The sequence below is a fragment of the Lathamus discolor genome, chromosome 4 (genome assembly GCF_037157495.1).
Source record: "Lathamus discolor isolate bLatDis1 chromosome 4, bLatDis1.hap1, whole genome shotgun sequence".
NCBI classification, from domain to species: domain Eukaryota; kingdom Metazoa; phylum Chordata; class Aves; order Psittaciformes; family Psittacidae; genus Lathamus; species Lathamus discolor.
The window spans coordinates 21,956,349-21,976,929 of NC_088887.1; the positions used below are offsets into that span (position 1 = coordinate 21,956,349).

Genomic DNA, 20,581 nt, shown 5'->3' on the forward strand with positions numbered 1-20,581 from the left:
GCTTTTTGACAAGGGAGCAGAAAAAGGGCTTTTGTCAAGTGCATGTGATAAGACTAAAGGGGAATGGCTAAAAGAGATAATTTACATTAGGTATTAGGAAGAAATTCTTCACTGTGAGTGTGGCCTCGGTTGGCACAAGGTTGCCCAGAGAAGCTGTGGCTGCCCCATCCCTGGCAGTGTTCAAGGCCAGGTTGGAGGAGGCTTGGAGCAGCCTGGTCTAGTGGAAGGTGTCCCTGCTCCTGCTAGGAGTTTGGAACTACATGAGCTTTAAGACCCTTTCCAACCCAAACCATGCTGTGATTCTGGGGGGGGGCCGTGGGGGCAATCACACACACACACACAAATCACAAAAAAAAAACTCATGAACTTCCCCATATCAAGTTTACAGTGAAGTTTCTGTTCCATATAGAAATGAGGCCTTAATGCTTTTGTGTCACAGTGAGATGCAAATGGCTGGTGACACATGGTCTAACATTATTTAGTAGTACTTCGAGATGCCTTCTTGCTCAGTTCTGAAGATAATAGTGCAAACCGAAGTCCAACCACTTCTTCCCCCCACATTACTTTAAAAATTTGAACTTGAATACCAAAGCCACATACTCTTCATTCACTTCTCTTGGCTGCATTAATTTGCCATTTCAGAAGATGGTTTCTAGAGGAACACGCTGGACCTTCAGCTTGAGCATTTCTCTGAACTCAGCTGAATGTCACTTCCTATCTCATTGGCTATTTGGGTTTCCTAAGACAGGCTGAAGCACCTTCCAAGAGAGAACTTTATACAAATAGAAAAAGCAGTTAATCCCTGTGGAAATATCAACTACCAGTATAACTGTTACATTACTAACAGTTACACTGCTGTAACTGAGTAACTGAGGCTACAGCTACATTCAGCCAAATGAAGACACACAGAACAAAGGGATAATGTGTACAAGAAATGGATTTAAACTGTATTTAGTAATATACCTTAAAGAGGAAAACCTGCTAGGTGAGCAGTAGCTCCAAAGAAAGCAAGAGGAGCTCAGACCAGAGTGCATGTGAACTCCTGAGAAGAAACTACAACCCAAGTTCTGCTCATGTAAATGTCCAAACCAAAATAATTTTTGAAAACTACTCCATGGCTTCTTGTCTGTGGAAGTGAACAGAATGTCCTGATGTTTTCCAGAAAACGAGTCACAAGGCAAATGAGCAGCATGTGCTGTGCTCTCCAAGCAGATCTGAAATTGCTCAAGTTGCACAGCCTTGCTTGGTTCTGAGAGCTACTCAACACTTGCACCATGGCTGAATTTAGGAATATAAGCACATAGAAAAATGCAAATTACTATTTTTGTGTTCCCTGACCCCTGTATCCGTGCTATAAATTGCAATAATACCACAGCTTCACTTGTGCATCATGTCAAGGCAGGTAAGAAAAATGACTAACAGCCGTATCACCCTCCACTGGGACACTGTTGTATGAACAGGAACTGCTGACCTGCAAATAGATCTCTCCTTCACTCAAAAGGAAACAGTGAACCTTATTCCTGACCGTACAGGCAACAACATCTAGTTTCTTATCAACAACCTCATTTCAGTATTAAAATGAACTCCTGAAGTTGGTAACTTCTCTTTCAAAGTTAGTAGCTATTTTATTTATGGTTATTTTATTTACAGTTACAAATATGTCATTTATTTTGATAAAATAAGTACCATTTAAACCATTTAAACTTTGTTGAAGTCTGCACCATTGCTTGTAGGTATAAAATTTCTTTCCATTGTGTATTGTAAAGGATAATTAGATGCCGAAGAGAATTCTGAGGTCAGCCAGAGTGAGCTGAGTGAAGGTCTCCCCTTTGCCAGACAGCACCTGCTGGGCAAGAACTTTCTTCCTCTTCTGAAGTTGTATGATCTTCTCTTCTACCGTTCCTTCACAGACAAACCTAAAAAACCCCAAACTCCACATCACCTCCACTGCTAGGGAAAAGGTGTCAGCAATGTATAAGCACTTCCCCAGTAAGCTTCCAAAGACGTGTCTTACTTAAAAATTCATTGCCTATTCTGTCTGACTGCCAAAATATACCCATGTACAGAAAACAGCTGTTCTCACATCCACATGTGACAGCATTTAAAATTTCAGTCTGATGCACTTTAGGCATTAACTTTGGTCATCTGAAGAGTAGTAATTCTGTGATAAAAATCCTGTAATGACTGTTTGATAACTGATGCCACCAATTACACTAAAAGCATTGTACACAGATAGTATTTCAGATTCCAGTTTCTTATAATTTGCTGTGTATTTACAATAAATAAGCTAGCCTTTGGTACTTACAAGCAACGAAGCAAAGGTAGCTTTTAGAAACAGCATCTAATTAGAAGTGCTCTATATGTTCATGTTAGTGATGATAGAAAGGTTAAGGATTAGCCAGCACAGTGAAAAAATCTCCACTTGATAAGAGAAGAGAAATGGTTTTGTGTAAGAATTTTTCTCTGGAATGAACAAGACATTCCCACTAAATCACAGGTTGGAAAACAATAAACCATGACTAGCTGTCAGGACAGCCAACATGCAGGCTAGTACCACACAGAAACATTTTCATGTGGTCTCTCTCAGTACCCCCATGAGACCTTATGCCTAGCTCTAAGTAAAGAAACAAACTTCAAACCAAGGCCCTGTCTCACCAGCTAAGGCCATGAGCAGCAACAGCCTCATTTACTACTAAGGAAAATCCTGACCTGTGTATCACAACATCCTTCTGCTGCCCCACTCGGTAAATGCGGTCACAAGCCTGGTCCTCGAGAGCAGGATTCCTGCAAGATAAAGAAAAAACACCCAAAAACTTAAGGGCTTATGTTCAGGAATAATTGAAATATCAAAGCCTCTATGCTTGCCTCATTTGCCTGCCTCCAGAGCATCCCATTTTCTTCCTCTGTAGAACTAAAACTGCTCCTGTATTACCTTAGGTTTAGTAGTCTGATCACCAGTATTCACCCTGACTGTATTTCCCTTTACCCTTGGTAGATGTATGCTATAATTACACACTAATCAGCTGTATGCATCGGACCACTGTTCTGTGTAGCCCCATATTCTGGCCAATAGTTAGTTCTTGGAGAAAGCCGAGTAGCTGGTGAGGAAAGGGAGAATGCAGCAGGCAGGCAAACTCCACGAAAGGCCTTCACTCAAGATTATTTACACAGGAAGTGGTTCTGTTTGACAGTTACAGGATGATTCTGACCATGATTAGGAGCTCTGATGCACTCTTTCTATAGACCTTTAAAATCCCAAAGTACACTACTTATGCCCGATTACTGACTGCTCAACACAATCAACTTGTTTCGAGAGAAATTCCCTGGGGTATTTCTATACCATTTTCATTACTGTAAGAAATTAAGCTAGGGACTGCCAAGTCCCCAGTACCTTTTTGTGATACAGCCTGCATACTTGATTCTTTAGACTGTTGTTAACCTCCTAATTTTTTTACCCCTGCAGAACTGTATTTCATGGTGGCAAGCAATGGACTGACAAATCAGAGTGTCTTGGAAGTGGGCTGTAGTAAAAACACTTCTCCACAATTAATCACTCTCAGCTAAATGCTTCCAACCCAGTTGTATCAGACATCACAATACACATGGTGAGGATACAGGCAGCATGTATGGAACTTGGTTCCCCCTCAAGATGGAAATTTCTCTTTACCAGTGCATGTCAAGAAGAAAGAGATGGTTTCCTCCAGTCAAGTTTAAGCCAACGCCTCCAGCCAGCAATGAGACCAACATTACCTTCAAAGACCAAATGAGAGTTAAGAAGCCTGTTTTCATAAAACTAATACTTCATATACTCCACATACTACATTTGATCCAAACTGTTTGTCATATTTATATTACATTTGTATATTTATTATGCATTTGGGAGCTTGCCAGACATTACTTGATGAAGCATAAAAGCCTGGACATGGAAATTATGGCTCAGAGAGGCCAGCTTACCATTCCATACATATATTACCCTGATATATTTTTACAGACTAGAGAAAGGACTGAAAAGTTCAGACTGTCTATGTCCTGCTCAAGTGACCAGCCTCTCTGATGACAGACTGTTGCCAACAATGGGACCGATCAGCACCAACCCTGAATTAATAATGATTATTCAAACCCAGGCAACTAGACTGAAGCAGTCTACTACTCCTTTCACTTTGTTTCCACGTAACCTACTTACTATTTAGAAAAAGATGAGTGCCTGGGAATGAAGGGGATACAGCAGATGGTTAATTTAGAAACTATTTCCTGTACAGCAGGAAAAGAAATCAATTAAGGACAGAGACAATTACTATGTATGTATTTATTACTCAATTTTATGTCAACTCAATTTTATGGTACCTTAAAACCCTGATCTTATTTAAGGGGTTAGCTATTCATACAGCTGGCAAAAATCTCCCTTTAAGTTCAAAGCTAGAAGGAGAAACATCTGTTTTGTAGATAGCAGCTTGTTCAAGAACTCAAGCAAAGAAAACAAGCTAAAGCACCACATTCTTCCCTCCCAGGCACAGATCCATCATCAGAGGAGACAACCTGTCCTGCCTCAATCACAGGAACATCAATGTCCAAATGAAGTGATTAACACAATGATTAAGTATGAATAATTAATTTGCATTCAGATGTGTTTAGTCATGTGTTAAGAGGTCCAAATGAAAGTAGATTCCAGTAAATGGAATTATAAAGTCAGCTATCACAGCTGCTCATAGCAGTGCTAGTAACTGTTTCTCTACGCTGGTTTCATACCTGAGGCCCTTTGGGATTGTTATTGAACTCTTCTACCACATCCATTCTCTGTTTAGGCTTGACAGAGCCATCCACTGTTGCATACTTCAGCCCTCGTTGCTGGAGGTGCACAGCCACAACTTTCAACATACTTGTCCACTGAGAGACAACAACACTGGAGTGAGAGAAAAGGAAGTAAGTTTTGTGTGTACTGTAACGGTTTGGTTATTGCAGTGTCTCACCCAAGACAAAGGATTCAGGCAGTCTTCGCATGGTGAACTGGAGCCAAGTCCCTTCCCAATTCAGAAAAACATTCACCTATAGGTGTAGTGATAGAACCTGCTGTGGAAGGTTCATCCACCCAATAAACTTCAGACAAACTAGGTCTATAACTTTCACTTCTGGTTTTGGATTCTACATTGTTACCTACCAGTCACAATTCTGAGCTTTCTCTGCAAAATGAATCAATAGCAACACCAAACTTGGAGTCCCCTGGGTTTCTCACTCCCCACGCTCTTTGGATTAAACAGCAGTAATTTGTTGGTGTTCCCATTCTTATAGTGGGCAAACTTTCTGGACGACTTTAGAAAAAGAGCTTTCTACATATGGCACAACTCTGGAGTTGCCCAAGAACAGGACCTCCCCTTTCAATCCACCCCCAGAATAACACAGTTCTAACTACTTCACAGCCACACACCTGTAAGTGCATCCTTCTACATAGTTTAACGAAAACAAGCAGAAAAACCTGTAACACTGCAGTCTGGTGTGGAGCAAAGAGAGAGAACTTGCTCAAGGGCTGCAGGACTTCAGAAACACTTCAGTCCTCTATCAATGCATTCCTTTATTTTAAACAGGTTCAGTTTTAACCACTTTATTCCCCCACTTTTTCTGGGTCGTGGGTGGGTTGTAGAGGCGAGGGCAATTATTTTTCAATACAAATTATTCCCAATTTTGGTTCTGGAGAACAGTCCTCCTGGGCATCAAGGCCTGAGATTCCTCACACGCTCACTTGCATTTACACTTACCTACATCTTAAACTACCCTCTATTGTCTTAATTTTTTTTTTTTTACTCCCCTCAAAGTCTTTCAGCTACTGCCACCATTTTACCATACCAGGAGTTTCGTATTCAATTAACTTAAAATATTTCTGCTGCTGTCAAGAGACATGCTTCTCTCGATCACTGTGACTAAAGAAAACTACATGCTTACTAACCTCTTCTGAGACTTGGAGTGAATAGTTTTCAGTTCAGCCAAGAGGCGAGCTATCTGCAGGAAAAAAAGTTAGTCTGTTTGCTGTCATAACCCAGTTGATGCTTGGCTACTCTGCATTAAAATAGGAAGTGATCAAAATAACTTCTCAACTGGAATTTCTTCTGTGCTCAGACTTTCAACACATTTAATAGTCACTAACAAGAACACTCCTACCATTGCAAACAGGGTTAAGAAATCAAATCATACAAGCATGTTTTACAGATTCTAACCTTCCTGTGAGAAGTAAAGTTACTGCCACCTCTCCACTTGCTGCCATTCCATTTTTCTCTAGGTCTTCACAAGAATCATGCTCTCACATGGATGCTTTTCTAAACTTATGTGAATCCAGTGCTCAAGATTCTCACTGACCCTTTTTCAGCACTGCCAGATTCTCCCAGGTTCATTAGAAGTACCCATCAACACTTGATAAATTGGAGTCTTCCCAGAAGAGGCTCAGCAGATTATCAATCTACTCACCTTATTTCAGCCTGATTTGTAATTAGGAAGGTGTGACTATCCATTAACAATTTAAAAGGCATAGTGCTGAAATCCAAGCTTCTCAAGGAATGTAGTAAAGCCACAACCAGGATACCTTGGTGCTCTCCCTGGTGATTTCAAAGATATCTGTTTGAAAAGCTGTGCCACTGAGGTAGACTGTCGACTTGGAATCAGGAGTCTGGAGCTCAGACAGGGTCAAAGCACTAAGCTGTTCCTCAATGGAGAGGGAAAGGCCTTCACTGTTCAAGTTAGCTTGGTCCAGAGCCTAGGGGAAAAAAGCAATATGGTTATAAGGAACTACAGTCAAGGCTGAGGATCAAATTCAGTACCAATCCACAGTCTGCATGATGTCACCTGGAGTATTGTGTGCAGTTCTGGTGTCCTCAACATAAAAAGGACATGGAACTGCTGGAACAAGTCCAGAGAGGGCCACAAGGATGATCAGGGGACTGGAGCACCTCCCGTATGAAGATAGGCTGAGGAACTTGGGGCTGTTCAGCCTGGAGAAGAGAAGGCTGCATGGAGACCTCATAGCAGACTTCCAGTATCTGAAGGGGGCCTATAGGGATGCTGGGGAGGGACTCTTCATCAGGGACTGTAGTGACAGGACAAGGGGTAACGGGTTAAAACTTAAACAGGGGAAGTTTAAATTGGATATAAGGAGGAAATTCTTTCCTGTTAGGGTGGTGAGACACTGGAATGGGTTGCCCAGGGAGGTTGTGAGTGCTACATCCCTGGCGGTGTTCAAGGCCAGGTTGGATGAAGCCTTGTGTGGGATGGTTTAGTGTGAGGTGTCCCTGCCCATGGCAGGGGGGTTGGAACTAGATGATCTTGAGGTCCTTTCCAACCCTAACTATTCTATGATTCTATGATTCTATGTCTGCTGAGGAGAGTACGTTTGAAGTTATCAATATAAAGACAGGATGATATAAAGACAAACCAACAGTCTCTTTGGCCCCTTATTCTGCCCCAGGAAGGGGCAGTGTAGGGAAAGCATGTGAGCTCAGCCATTTTTTGTGGTCCAGTCTCCTGGATTCCCCCTTCCACAGCATTTAACAATTGCAGGATTAAAGATGTCAGAAGATAAATACCTGCCTGTTCCCTCAGTATCTGGACTTATTCTACAGCTTTTTTATGTAACATAGCAAGAACTTCTGAAAGATTGATCCACTTCATGCAAGGTAACTTCAGTCAAGGCACTTACAGAAATTTCTAACACACAAGCCTTTGAAACAGGCTACACTTGTGGACTTACACACTTTTCAAGAGTAGGTTAGGAGCAAGACGACTTCTTTGTCATTAAAATTCTACTTTTTTTTTTTTTTAATCTGATTAAAGGTATTTCCCAAGACACAGCTGCCCACATAGATCAGGCTGGGGAACTCATGTAGGAACAATGCTGGGGAACAATGTAGGAAGTATGCCCATCTAAAAACCTCTCGGGTTGTAAAACACAGTCCCAGAAATGGCTCAGTTCATCCACCCCTAGCTTTGAGATTAAGTAAGGGTGTTACAAAGTCTGTTAACTTACACGAACACTCAAAAAAATGTCCACAAAAGAACTCCACACCACTAAAATACAATGTAATTACCATTTTCAGTAAGGAGAGATGGCAGCAGCACTGACGGAGCCTCAACAGCATGGACAAGATGTGGACAGTACTTGATACCTGGGAGGCACTTGGGGAGTCTGCTAGAAATTCCTTCTGACTGAGCCCAAACTCTTGTGCAACTGCCAAAGAAGGGAGACAAAACATTAAGAGCTCTTGGAGGCATTTCCAAGCACTGCCCAGCCACCTCCAGCAAGGGCTCCATCAATAAGAGAACCAACAGGCAAGCAAACACCCTATTTAACTCGGAACCCATCAAACCCCACCAAAAAAAAAAAAAAAAAACCAACCACCCAAACAAACCAACCAGACAAAACCCACAACACAAATCAGAGTGCCACATACCTTACACTAATACTAACACCTCTTCTTTGAGCAATTAGACCTTTATTTCAATGGGGAATTTTAGACCCAGGGAGATTAAGAGATTTGCCCAGAGCCACAACGGTGGGAACAGACTTTTGGAATACTATAGTATGATACTTTGTAACATCAGGGGAGCATATTTTAAAGAATTTCTAAAGTCCTGACCCCACACGGTCAGGTCCATTCTCCCTCCTTAATTGCACACTTAAGTGTCACTTCTGCAAATGTTTTCAGAGGATGGTGTGCTCAAACCTTTCTCAAATGGGTTACCACTGGCATACTCTCTGCCTTCATTTTTCTGCTCTTGTCTCTTTAGGTAGGATTGTAGTGTTGACCTGAAAAAACAGGCAAAGACTGTATGATTTACTGCAGGAAAAAAGACAAGAGGGACCTGAGCTTCAACAAGCAAGCTGATGGCACATTAAGGTAAGAAAGGTTTCATTAATCATTTATTCACAAAGTTAACACACACCCACCCCCTCCTCCCCAGTTTTGTTTAACTTAAATATGATCAAAACCAACATCCATTTGGAAACTGCAAGAGGAAGCAAGTCTGCTTACTGGAATACCTTAAGTATAATAGGAGCGAGGGCTCAATGGGTAACTTTCTTCATAACAAAGGGACATCTTTAAATGTGTATTTAAAAGCAAGGAAGACTTTTTACAGCAATACTGTTGAGAGAAACACGAGGAAAACATGCAGTGACAATAGCTTGCATTACAGCCATCTAGAAAGGCCAGCATAATTTCCAATTGTATACATATCGCAGGGCAAAGAAGATAAATTCTCTCCTTTACATGTACTGGCACATCATCATTTCATAATTACTGTTGCAGTTTCAAGGCTAGACTGCAAAGCTCATACAAGGCACGAGCATATGGGAGAAAATAAATAAATCAATTTCAACTCTTACCAGAACAAGTGATGTACTTTCAAACATGCTTGACAGATAGTCAGAAAGTGGGGGGGAAAACTAATCCAAAAAACCAAACAAACCAGGAATTTGTCCTAAAGCTCATCCAAAGTAGATTTCTCTTTCTGATTTTCTCATGCCAGCAGAAACAACACCACAAAGTACTGTATCTCTACCCATATTCATACCTTGATCTTGCAAAGAGCACATTGTACACAGACTGCTCCTCTGCTGAAAGTTTTAACTGATGCAACTGTGTGCTACGCTGGGGCAGAGATACCTGAAGTAAAAATACACAGGGTCATATGTATATAGTGCAGAAATCTTACGCAGCATCACAAACACAGTTCCACAATTTAACACAGTATCCTGCGTCCCATTAAAGGTTTGTTCATTAAAGGTATTTGCATTAATTCAACTATGACACAACACAGGTACTCACAGAACTCCAAGTAGCCTAGTTAACACTCAAGATAAAAATCTTTATTCCAAATCATCTGATAACAAAAGGCATGAGCAACTAAGTATGGACTGCCACATAACTACCAGAGACGGATTCACTTACTGCACTGTAAAAATAGTTCCCTATTCAGAATCAGACAGTACACCAGAACTATACCATTTAAAGGCTTACAGACAAACTGAGTATTATGTCACTGGTGTAACAGACTGTTTGTAAAGAGTAATGCAGAAAGCCAATGCCCTGGCACAAACCAGATCCATTTGACATGCAGCAGCTTTGATTCTTAGAGATCTAGGCTAGCTCAGAGACCTAGGCTAACTTTCCGCTAAGCGGACATCTACTTGCTGCAATTACTTGACATATGCTTGTCTGCATGTGATTTATAACTAAAAGGTTTAATTATTCTGTGTATTCCTGCTTTCTGGATTAAACAATCTTAGCACTCCACAGGCATGCACTCCTGTGAAACCACATTAGGACAGGAAAACCCACCCATTAACAAATTTATGCATGTAATAACTAACTGGCTGCTGCAAGGAAAACCATGGAATGGTTGTCTCATTGTAGATGGTGAAGATCTTACCAAGGGCTTGCCAGCTGAATCCAGCTGGTCCTTAGTTCTCCGTAATAAGAGACTCCTGGTTAAAAGGCTTAGTCTCTCTCCTCCCTTCTTTGTGTTATTATCTACCTGGTACTTCCACACTTTGTATTCATCGAAAGGAGAGCAACGTAGAAACCTACGACGGGAAGGAAGGAGACTTCATACCAAGAGAAGAGTTCTTCAGCTACTCGAGTGAGCAGAACAAAATTCCTCACTATCCAAACCAAACCATTTCCAAATGTTGTAACTGCTAGGAGCAGCAAATAACAGTTCTGCTGTAATGGCACCAATACCTTGCTGGTTCAAAAGTCTTACCATCACTAACACTGTGAAAGCATTTTTTTGATTCTGTACCAGTCACTTCATCATCACCAAACGAAATGTGTGTTATGTCATGGCTTAAGTCCAGCTGGTAACTCCGAACCATGCAGCCGCTTGCTCACTCCCACCCTCTTTTCCCCCCATCCACTCCCACTGCCTGGTAGGAGCAAAGTTTTTTGCACAAAATTTCTGTTAACATAACCAGTCTCACTACCCCACATCTTAGAAACCTCTCAAACTTAGAACAATTTCAGCACTTCATCAGCAAAGAATTACTGGAATCGGACCCCTGTCCCTGCGTTCACGTGCAGCCAGCTCACCTCAGGAGAGAGTACATGTCCAGTAAGTTGTTCTGTATTGGCGTCCCAGTGACCGCCCATCTGGCACTGGCTCTCAGTTTGCAGACAGCTATAGAAGTTTGAATCTTTGGGTTTTTAATATTGTGAGCTTCATCCAATATAACTCGAGCCCAAGCTACCCTGAGCAGAGGGGAACAGGGAGATGACCCACTCTGAAAGAAAAAGCAGACTATTTATAACCCAGAGCAATAAACTTACTAGGCTCTCTAAGCAGCCACAAGCAAACCAATTTTACCAGCAAGAAGCCTTTTCCTGATGTTAGGCAGCAATAATATTGAGCTCTTACTGTCATGTAAGATATGCTTTAAAAAAAAATAATTATCTCTTCAAAGCTTCCATGAATGTTTATAAACTGAAGAATATAACATGTTTTCCTGTTCTTGATAATGATTTCTGATCTTTTGCTGGTTTTCTTGGTTTTAATATTGTATCACCTCTTTCTTCCCAAGAGGCATTTCAGACTGAACCCAGAGCCTGAGTGTGGCAGGTTTCTGGTAGTTTAAAGTGATGTTAGTGCTTCAAGCAGCAAAGAACACAGAACATGGGTCTCTAGTTCCTTCAGCCCCACTCAAGGTGAAACTCCTAAAATGATTTTTAAGTCATTTCAACTATATTCAGTAGAGCGTATGTTACTACACAACAGGTTTATTGTTAATGTATTTCCCCACTGTCTTTCTGCCCTTCATAGCACTTCCTCTTACCACTTCATTTTTATTGTGCAAACTCAACAGGGGACTCATGGAAAAAAACAAATTCAACCCGCTCACTGTAGCATACATAAGGTGCTACTTGAAACAATGGTATGCAACACTTCAGAACAAAACATTAAGGCAATCCTCTTATCAGCAGCATGGCTTCCCACCGTCACATCATGGTCCTCTGCAGGGAACTCCCCCTCTTCTTTGCTTGTGGGGACCTCTTTAGAGAGAAGGCTGTAGGTTGTGACAACGACATCATATCTGGAGAGCCTGCATAAAGGGAAAGTAGTAATAAGGAGCAAGAACAAATGAGGAATTCATTTTACAAGACAGACAAAATGCATACTGAAGGTTTAAGAACAACCCAGCTCTAAAACAGCTGAAATGTAGAGTTCTACAGAAAACTGAGTTTCATGGCAAACAACAGAAAGGACACATTGTCCCCATTTTATGCATACCAGAGGTAGGCACAGCAAGCTCAAAGAAGACAGTAAAAGCCAGTGGCACAGAACGCACACCACATGAAAAGAACCCACTTAGCATCTGGCACCCAGAAATACTGCTCAGCATGGCCTAAAGTGGTATAGAAAATTTTCTGAATTATACATTAAGCTGATAATAAAAAAGTACACCCATAAAGCACAAGTGTGGAAGAAACTGTCACAGACAATCTCTGCAAGCAAGAGATGTTCTAGAGAATGTACACTTTTTATTTTCCTCACTCTCTTTCTTATCAGGAACAGCAATAGCCTGCACCAGAAAAACTCAGAATGGGGACAGGCCATAGTGACTTTGCTATATACACCTCGACAGCAGACATCAGCCTGACCTTGTGGATCCTCCACATCAGATTTTTTCATCATTCTACAGCCACCAGATTTCAGCTTCAATCTAGACAATCTCTTGCTAAAGTAGCATTTTATTTTTCTTGGTCATATTTGCGGTTTAGCACTTACACCTCAGCATGTTTATCTCTGTTTGGCCCATGGTACAAATAGACCCTCAGTTTGCCAAAGCCCACACGCTTGTCTATCTCTTTCTTCCAGTGATGGATCAAGGATGAAGGACAAATTATTAAAGTGCTGCAGGAAGGGATAACAGTGGAATCTGCAGGGAAATATTGAGACAGGTTTCAATGTCTTCACATTAGACTACAACAAAGACAGAAGTTTGTGAAATTCACAACAATTAAGAAGACTGGTCCACTTTTCCTGTGACCACAGTCTGTGAAGCAGACATCTCTACAGTTCATTCTTGGGAACTGATGGTTCCGGGTGGAAAAATCTCTACTTAAACCATTAATGCATCACTTCTGGTCCACATAGAGTTATGCTATGTATCTGCGCACCTCCTTTGGATAAGCTGAAAGGTTAGAATTCAGGAACTAACCCTGATCTCTCCTGAGAATATAGTGCCAAATAAAGTCTTCTTTCCTGACCTAGAAGACTGAGATGTTACTGGTTTGAGCCATACAGGAAAACTGAACACACAGTGAGTAAACTTGGCAAGACAGGAAAAAGTAGTCCAACCAGTTCCAGGAGGATGGAGACACTAACAGGCTGTGAACACAGAATCGATACTCTTTAAAAACTCTCACATCCCTTATCTCTACAGACAAGACAAAAATATTATTATTGGGGGACTGGGGAATGGGTGGAATCAGTCACAGGGAAGTGAGCAGTAACTAATTTAAGTCCCTACAAAAAATATGCATATGTTGAAAAAACTACGGTTCAGGAAACTGATCAATTAAAAAATACTCTACATTGTTTGGGGTGTTAATGAGCTGGGAAATCTTACACATCCAATGGGAGAACAAATGACTGATCAAGAGAAAGGCCTTTCAAGGGAGTGCAGTAAACATGAAGCTCCATGGAATTTTCCTACAGAAGTGAACTGAGCACAGGTAATCATTAACCTATAATACTTCATGATTCAGTGCCATTTGAAATGCCTAAAGTGTGTACTATATGGTGTAAAAAAATTCTGTACCATTTTTGGATAGCCATATTTCTAACTTCTCTGTTTTCTCTGTCTTGAGCTGCTTCTGAGCCAGAATGAGAGCAATCATTGTTAGAGTCTTCCCCAGGCCCATGTCATCCGCTAGAAAAAGACACAGAAATTGTGATGACCTGCAAAAATGAGTCCCCCAGCTCAGATCTACACTGAGGTAAATACCACAACATACTGGAACTCAGGAAATAAAAATATATATACGACATATACAGGATATCATTTTGGAATGGATTAATAGCAGTAATCAGTCAAAGGGCACATTAAAACAAGCTGCTTCAACACGTCTGCAAAACAACTAGTTATTGGTCTCCAAGTAAGTTATGTGCCAAACTGTTTTTGCCATAAATCTGCCTCCCAAAATCCACTTTCCTGTCCAGGTGCTTACCCAGAATTCCTCCACACGGCCTCTGACTTTCTCTCCAGAGTAGCCATGCAAGCGCCTGTTTTTGATGCAGAAGCAGTGGAACCTGAGAAGGCAAGACAGAGGATTTGAAGAAAACATCTTGCAGAGTTCAGACCCTTCTGCACCCTGTACCAAATTATCCAGCTGAACTGTCCTACTACAGTCTTACTAAAAGGAGTTTGCCTATGTGTTCTTCTCCCACATGGACAGGGATATCTTAGGAGTTGCTTATCTTGAAGACAGGTATGCTGACCATACTGCTATGGTTAGCAGTACTATAGGTCAGCCTTGCTAGTACTTTATACGCAAACCAACCTTGTGCCTCACAGTGCTCTGAGAGTATGTAAAGGCAGCTCATTCAGGTGGAAAATCCACCCAAGCCTACCTTGCTCACAACAGGCATCACTGTCAAGGAGAGGAATCGAGAATACTTCTCCTTTTTCACCAAGTCCAAGACCTACACTGACTCTTAAAGCATGAAGGAGTACATACTATCATCGTGAGACATTAAATGGCCTTCCCCAGCACTAGAAAGGTCTCAAGAGGATCTGACAATGACACAACACACATACATCATGCACCATCTTGCAGAGACATGTGCCTTCCAATACCTTGCACATAACCTCAACTATGGGCTCTGCACCAACTGATAAAAAACTGCTTTTTTGAAGATCAGAACAGACTACTCCAGAATCTGTTGGGTTGCATGAACTCAATCATCTGCAACACTTTTTAAAAAGACTTTTTATACCTCTCTGGGAGACCTGACTGGAGAAAAGAACAATAAGAAGGTTCTCAGTCTGTTCCTCATTAGATGCCTGCCTCTGTTCTGCCAGTCAGGTACAAATGGGTGTGAGCTGGTTGTTTTTAGTGAAGCACAACTACTTCATTCAAGCACTACATACTCTGAAGAAAACCATAGCAAGACGGTAGAACATCAGTGCAATTCTCATGGATGGAAAGTAATTAGAGCATTTCCTGCCAGCAGGATGAAAACTGCAAAGTGCTTCAAAGTGCGAAAGGGCAGGATGCTCCAGGATATCACCCAGATGTTGCACCTCATTCATCAGCATAACGTCCTCCATCCATGCCAACTTACCTTCAACCCACAGGGATCTTCAGCTACTGTCTGATCTTCTGGACAAGATTCTAAAGATTTGTGAAGATGATTAACAGCTTCACTTATGGCACCGTGTACAGTCCTGATTCGGTCTTTTGTCATTATTCCTCCATATAGATTTTGCATACCAGAGTTCACTGTAAAGATGCAGTATTACACATTAGATGTGTTTACACAGCTAACTTCTCAAACAGATCTTTCATCTCTGAGATTGATCTCAGTGGCTACAGATGCCCAGTGGGCAGTACGCAGATCACAGTAACAGAAAAGGTTTAGTACTCTCACACATATCCACAAGTTGCAGGTTATTTTAGAAATAGTTCTCACCAGCGTTTTCTTTAATCAAAAAGTCTTTCTGTACTTACTTCCAAAACTGTGGCTGTAATATTCACTGGAACCCAAAGCAGCAGCAGCAGCAGAGGGGTGACTGTGTGAGCCTGAAGGGGTCCTTGCTGTAGGATCCTGGAGTGGTAGTGGTGTTACCAACTTCGTACCACCTGGCCTGCCAAATGCGTTAGGCAAAGATTCCTCACAGCAGCTGCTGCTTGTGCTTTTCTCCCCTTCAGAAGAGAGGAACTGCAGGTTGGCAAGGTTGCACAATGGACTTCAGAGACTTCTGTTACAGCTCAGAGAACTGCCTTTTTTCCCTCCCCCCAGTAATCTGCTTGCAAAGTATTAAGTGGTTGCATGGGTTTACCAGGATAGCAGGTTACCATATCACTCAAGCCACTGCAACTACTACCAGGCCTTATCTACTGTTAGCTTGCTCCTACATGGCAGGCAATGCAGTTCTGCTCAAGCCTGAATGTGTGATTTATACCAACACTGTGAACTTTGCAACTACAATCAGATTAGTGGAAACACAAGGTCAATTCTGTACACTGTTCCCACAGGGCTTAGATGTTTTTAAAAGGAATTTCTGATCGACATTTTGGTCAAAAAACCCTTTCAAAATATCCAAGAAGAATAAATGGACCAAGAACTCATGAGCTTTTATCTCCTTCCTGGAAAAGTCTGTCTTGCTTAAAAAAAGATATGGTACAAGACACTGGGACTGCTTGTTGTGTGGTGGCCCTCGAGTTACTAATTCCTTGCTACAGATCTTCAGTTTCCAGAGTTATCAAAGTATCTTTTCATCAACACAATTGATATTATGATCACAAAGTAACTGTCTTGTTGAGGTGACCATACAGGTCAAAATGCCTTTCTTCCACAGATGATTAATACTAGTCAACAGAACTGGGAAATCACTTTATAGGAATGGCATACTGGAAGCTGCTATCTTGTATCTGTATCTTGTATCTGAAACATTCAGACACAGCAACCAAAACACGCATAACCAGCATTGTTTCACTCTGAAGCAAAGAGGAAGTTAACACTTCACTGGCAAGTTCTCAGAGGGACATCTGCCACAATCATGTAGCCAAAGCTAGAAAAAGAACTAGCCCTGGGTCTTAACTATGGGAGGAAACTCTTCTGGGAAGCCATCACGCTTCAAGGGAAATGCCTAAGTTGTTCCATTCATCCTCTCCGAGACACACACTTTGCAACTAACACTTTTCACCTTCAGTGAATCTCAACACTATACAAGTCTATATAACTTTAAGTTTTCTACATAACTTTTAGAAGTCTATATAGTTTTTTATATAAATCTATATAACTTTATATAGACCACATGCCATATATAATTTTATGCTGTATTTCCTCAATAATAACAACTATATTAAGACAAACTGTTTTGCAAAGTTCTGGGAAGAAAAAAAAAAAAGCATAAATTTAGCCCTGATTTCCAGTAGTACCTGCTGTCGAAACGTTAAGAGTACTAAGTGCAGCTTCCAAATCCTGCACTTGCTTTAGTAACCGTTCCCCTTTATCTGGCAGCAGCTGAATGTTCACTGTAGCCAATGTACTCTGCAAAACACAGAAGAATCCAAAAGCTGAGTGTGCTTTCTGCCAACAAAGAACAATCAGGTCAGAATAACAGGTGCAATTAAGTTACCTTCTTCTGCTTCAGCTGGACTACAAGATGGTTGTGAAGAGCTTTAGGGTCTTGAGGTCCTTCCACATGATGCGATGCTACAGCTCCTGGCAAAGATGTCCCCTGTATACTCTTTCCTGATTTTCCTGAAGGAATCTCTCTTGACTGCAAACCCTCAACTAATTTTTCAGGTTTACTTTTACCTAATGAGGAACAAACAAATTCTACATCATCACTGTCACTACCAGAGACTTCATCAGCAGGCTGTCCCAGCCCTGGCCTGATATGTGTCTTGGGCAGCACTGCCTCTGCTCCTGCCTTGAGGGCAGCATCTTGTGATGCCAGTTGTGGCACTGCTAGAGAAATCACACCTGTAGACATCAGTTTCATTTCTCCTTTCTTCCAACTAATGTATCCTTTCTCCCTGGTTTCTTTATCCCCACAGCTTTTTAAGCTTTTCTCTTGAAGCTGCTCCTCCTCTGGAGGTTCGGTGGCTGTGCTTTGCTTTCCAAGACTTGGTGGAAGGGGGTTTGATCTCCCGCCTGGCTCTTTCTCCACACACTCTGAAGATTTCTTGGATTCCCTGCCACCACCATCATATTTCTCTCCCTCCAAAAGCATGTTTTTTCCTTTCAGGGTCTCAGAAAGATCAAGTTTAGATTCAGACACTGTGCTCTCCTTAAGTTCTGGATCACTCCCGTTTCCCTTGGCCTGCTTCTTAGTTTTCAGCCCTTCTAGAGGTTCTTTCTCTATGGAGAAATCAGAGGTCGATTTCTTTTCTTTATGTGACACCAGCATGCTCTCTTTCTCTGCTTTTCCTCCATTTGCTTTACTTTCCTCTCTATTTCCTTGCTTCATTTGTTTGCAAGACGATGGTTCACAATTCTTGTATATCACTTTGAAGGGATTTCTTTGCCCACTGGGATTGAAGAGAGGTGCTGTGCTGGGGTGGGATTCTAAGGCTTTTGACACTTTGGTAGCTTTTGGATCCTGCAATATATATGAGTAAATGCTAATGTACAAAATATTAAATCCTGCTAACTATACACACAACCTGATCATCTCAAGCAAGACTTTATTCTCTACAAACATCTTTCTTCCTATCACATTAGCAGGATCAGGATAAACATCTTACAAGGAAAACAAAAATACTGGTTTTCTGCTTTCTTTGCCATTCCCATGTTTTGTAGAACCATTTCTTTGCCATTCTGTGTTTTGTAGGACCAAGTCCCAACTGCATCATCCTCAAGAAAAGAGGACACCCAAAGATCAAACCCAGAGGTTTTTTTTTAAGACTGGAGAACATTTCACACAATTGAGGAGTAAGAGAAGTCTCATCTACAGGACAGCAGGTGATGCACTTTTCAGCTAGAAAATACAATCTCTTCCTCCATGTAGTCTCAGAGGTTATTACAGTACACAGAATGAAAAGTCATGCTGGAATAAGCTGATACTATAATACAAATGAAAAATTCATACCTTCCATGGGATGCTTCCACACCACTTCTTCCCATTCAACTTACTTTTAAGGCATCGGTAAAACAACCTGCTAAAGAATAAGACAAGATTTGAACTGCAGGAGCCAGTAAAGAATTGGAAGTGTTCTTTAAAAAGTACTCTGCACCAAAACCATCCCAGACAAATCCTCTTGATCTGCACTTTATATCCAGACTTCTCTAAAACAAAAGGCCATGAACACTCGCCAAAAGGCTTTTTACAGAAGCATTGTTCTTTAGCTTAGGACCCTAAGAATTTTTAGGGGTTTGGGTTGTTTGGTTTTTAATTTCAGCAGTAAAAAAAACCCAACAGCTCAGGCAAAAATATTGTCTATGCTCAGAGCCTCAGAAGTACCCTATGATTTCAAGGTGTAATGAAACAACTATTCTTTTAGTTACACTACCCAGGCCACCTCATCTTAAAGCACTTCAGGAACAGAAATACTTTGGAACAGGACTGCCAGTTAAATGCAAGAACTTTATCAGAATTAAAATTGGTGAATTTGAAATAATCATCATGAGCCTTGGATGAATGCAACCACAGAGACATGTTCAATTCTGTTAAAAACAAACATATCTGATCACTTATACCACTGAATATAGTTGCTAAAAAAATAGCAAACATTTTGAAACATGCTAAGTGAAGGCCTCAAGGCTGGATGAGCCTTTTCAATCTGAGAAGGAAACTGCAAGTCAGCCCCATCAAACAAGTCCAGATGTTCAAACCAGTACAACAAACCCTTGTTTCCACTCTGAGGAACTTACTGGTGTTCATTCGTGTCCTGAACCTGAACCAGGACTTGCAGCTCCACCATGCAGCCCTCATGGATCAAGCACTGAGAAGGAGGAATACTGAAAAGAGGAAAAAAGAAAGGAGGAAGAATAAAGACAAGAGGCACGGGGAACAGCAGCAGCAAAAACAGTTACTTGGGACAAAATACTTGGAGAGTCTTCTCAAAGACTACATAACTAAGAAAGTAAGTGTGCAATGTTAGGAAGAAATTCTTCCTTATGAGGGCAGTGAGGCACTGGCACAGGTTACCTAGAGCTGTTGCTACCCCATTCCCTGGCAGTGTTCAAGGCCATGTTGGAAGGGGCCTTGAGCACCCTGGTCTACTGTGAGGTGTCCCTGCCCACGGCAGTGGCTGGCAGTAGATGTGCTTTAGGGTCCCTTCCAACACAAACCATTCCGTGATTCCACAACTGCTGACACAGCACTGAGCTTCCCTCAGACCAGCGGTGCGCCGCCATGTGTGGCGTGGCCCGGCCCGGCCCGGCCGGTCGCACCTCCCCCCAGCGGCACAACAGGGAACAGTCCTCCCGCCCCGCCAGCCTGCACCTACGGTGCAGGGAGGACGAAGCCGCAGGCCGCGGAGCCCTGAGCACCGCACACGTAGAAGCTCTTCCCCTTGTTGGGGCCATCGCGGACGCCCGTCTTCAGGAAGCAGACGGTCCCTGCAGGACGGAGGAGAGCTGGTCAGCCCCAGCCCCAGCCCCAGCCCCAGCCCCAGCCCCAGCCCCAGCCCCAGCCCCAGCCATACGCGGAACACCCGCTGCCCCTCACCATGCTCCGTGCACGGCACAGCCTCCATCGCCCGCCACAATCAAATCAACCAATCAGAGCGTGCCAAGGGAGTGGCGGACCCAATCGCCCCCGCGCTGTGAAGTCACTCACCCCGCCCCGCCAGGCCCCCCCACAGCCCCCCTCCTCCTCGCTGCTCCGCTCGCAGGCCACGCTTTAGAACGCGACGGAAAGGGCACG

The 20,581-nt window shown here is 42.2% G+C and overlaps 1 protein-coding gene across 4 annotated transcripts; it reads right to left on the reverse strand.

The window, feature by feature from the left end:
* Positions 1 to 1,600: 1,600 nt before the first annotated feature.
* On the reverse strand, positions 1,601 to 20,480 carry TTF2 (transcription termination factor 2). 4 transcript variants are annotated; one of them, XM_065676619.1, is made up of 23 exons: positions 20,384 to 20,480; positions 20,163 to 20,274; positions 19,585 to 19,671; positions 18,803 to 18,869; positions 17,345 to 18,313; positions 17,145 to 17,256; positions 15,711 to 15,905; positions 15,325 to 15,482; positions 14,208 to 14,289; positions 13,799 to 13,909; positions 12,763 to 12,913; positions 11,971 to 12,076; positions 11,070 to 11,260; positions 10,411 to 10,564; positions 9,553 to 9,644; positions 8,703 to 8,785; positions 8,067 to 8,206; positions 6,569 to 6,739; positions 5,939 to 5,991; positions 4,747 to 4,900; positions 3,668 to 3,750; positions 2,710 to 2,784; positions 1,601 to 1,916 (listed from the first exon to the last, which is right to left on the reverse strand). In XM_065676619.1, exons 1-23 carry the CDS (start codon positions 20,409 to 20,411, stop codon positions 1,772 to 1,774), a joined length of 3,519 nt encoding a protein of 1,172 aa, XP_065532691.1. In that variant the 5' UTR covers positions 20,412 to 20,480; the 3' UTR covers positions 1,601 to 1,771. The 4 variants fall into 4 exon arrangements, 3 of the variants coding, with proteins under 3 accessions (XP_065532691.1, XP_065532689.1, XP_065532692.1); XM_065676617.1 differs by having other exon boundaries at positions 18,803 to 18,872; XM_065676620.1 differs by having other exon boundaries at positions 18,803 to 18,872; positions 20,159 to 20,274; positions 20,384 to 20,468.
* Positions 20,481 to 20,581: the final 101 nt, after the last annotated feature.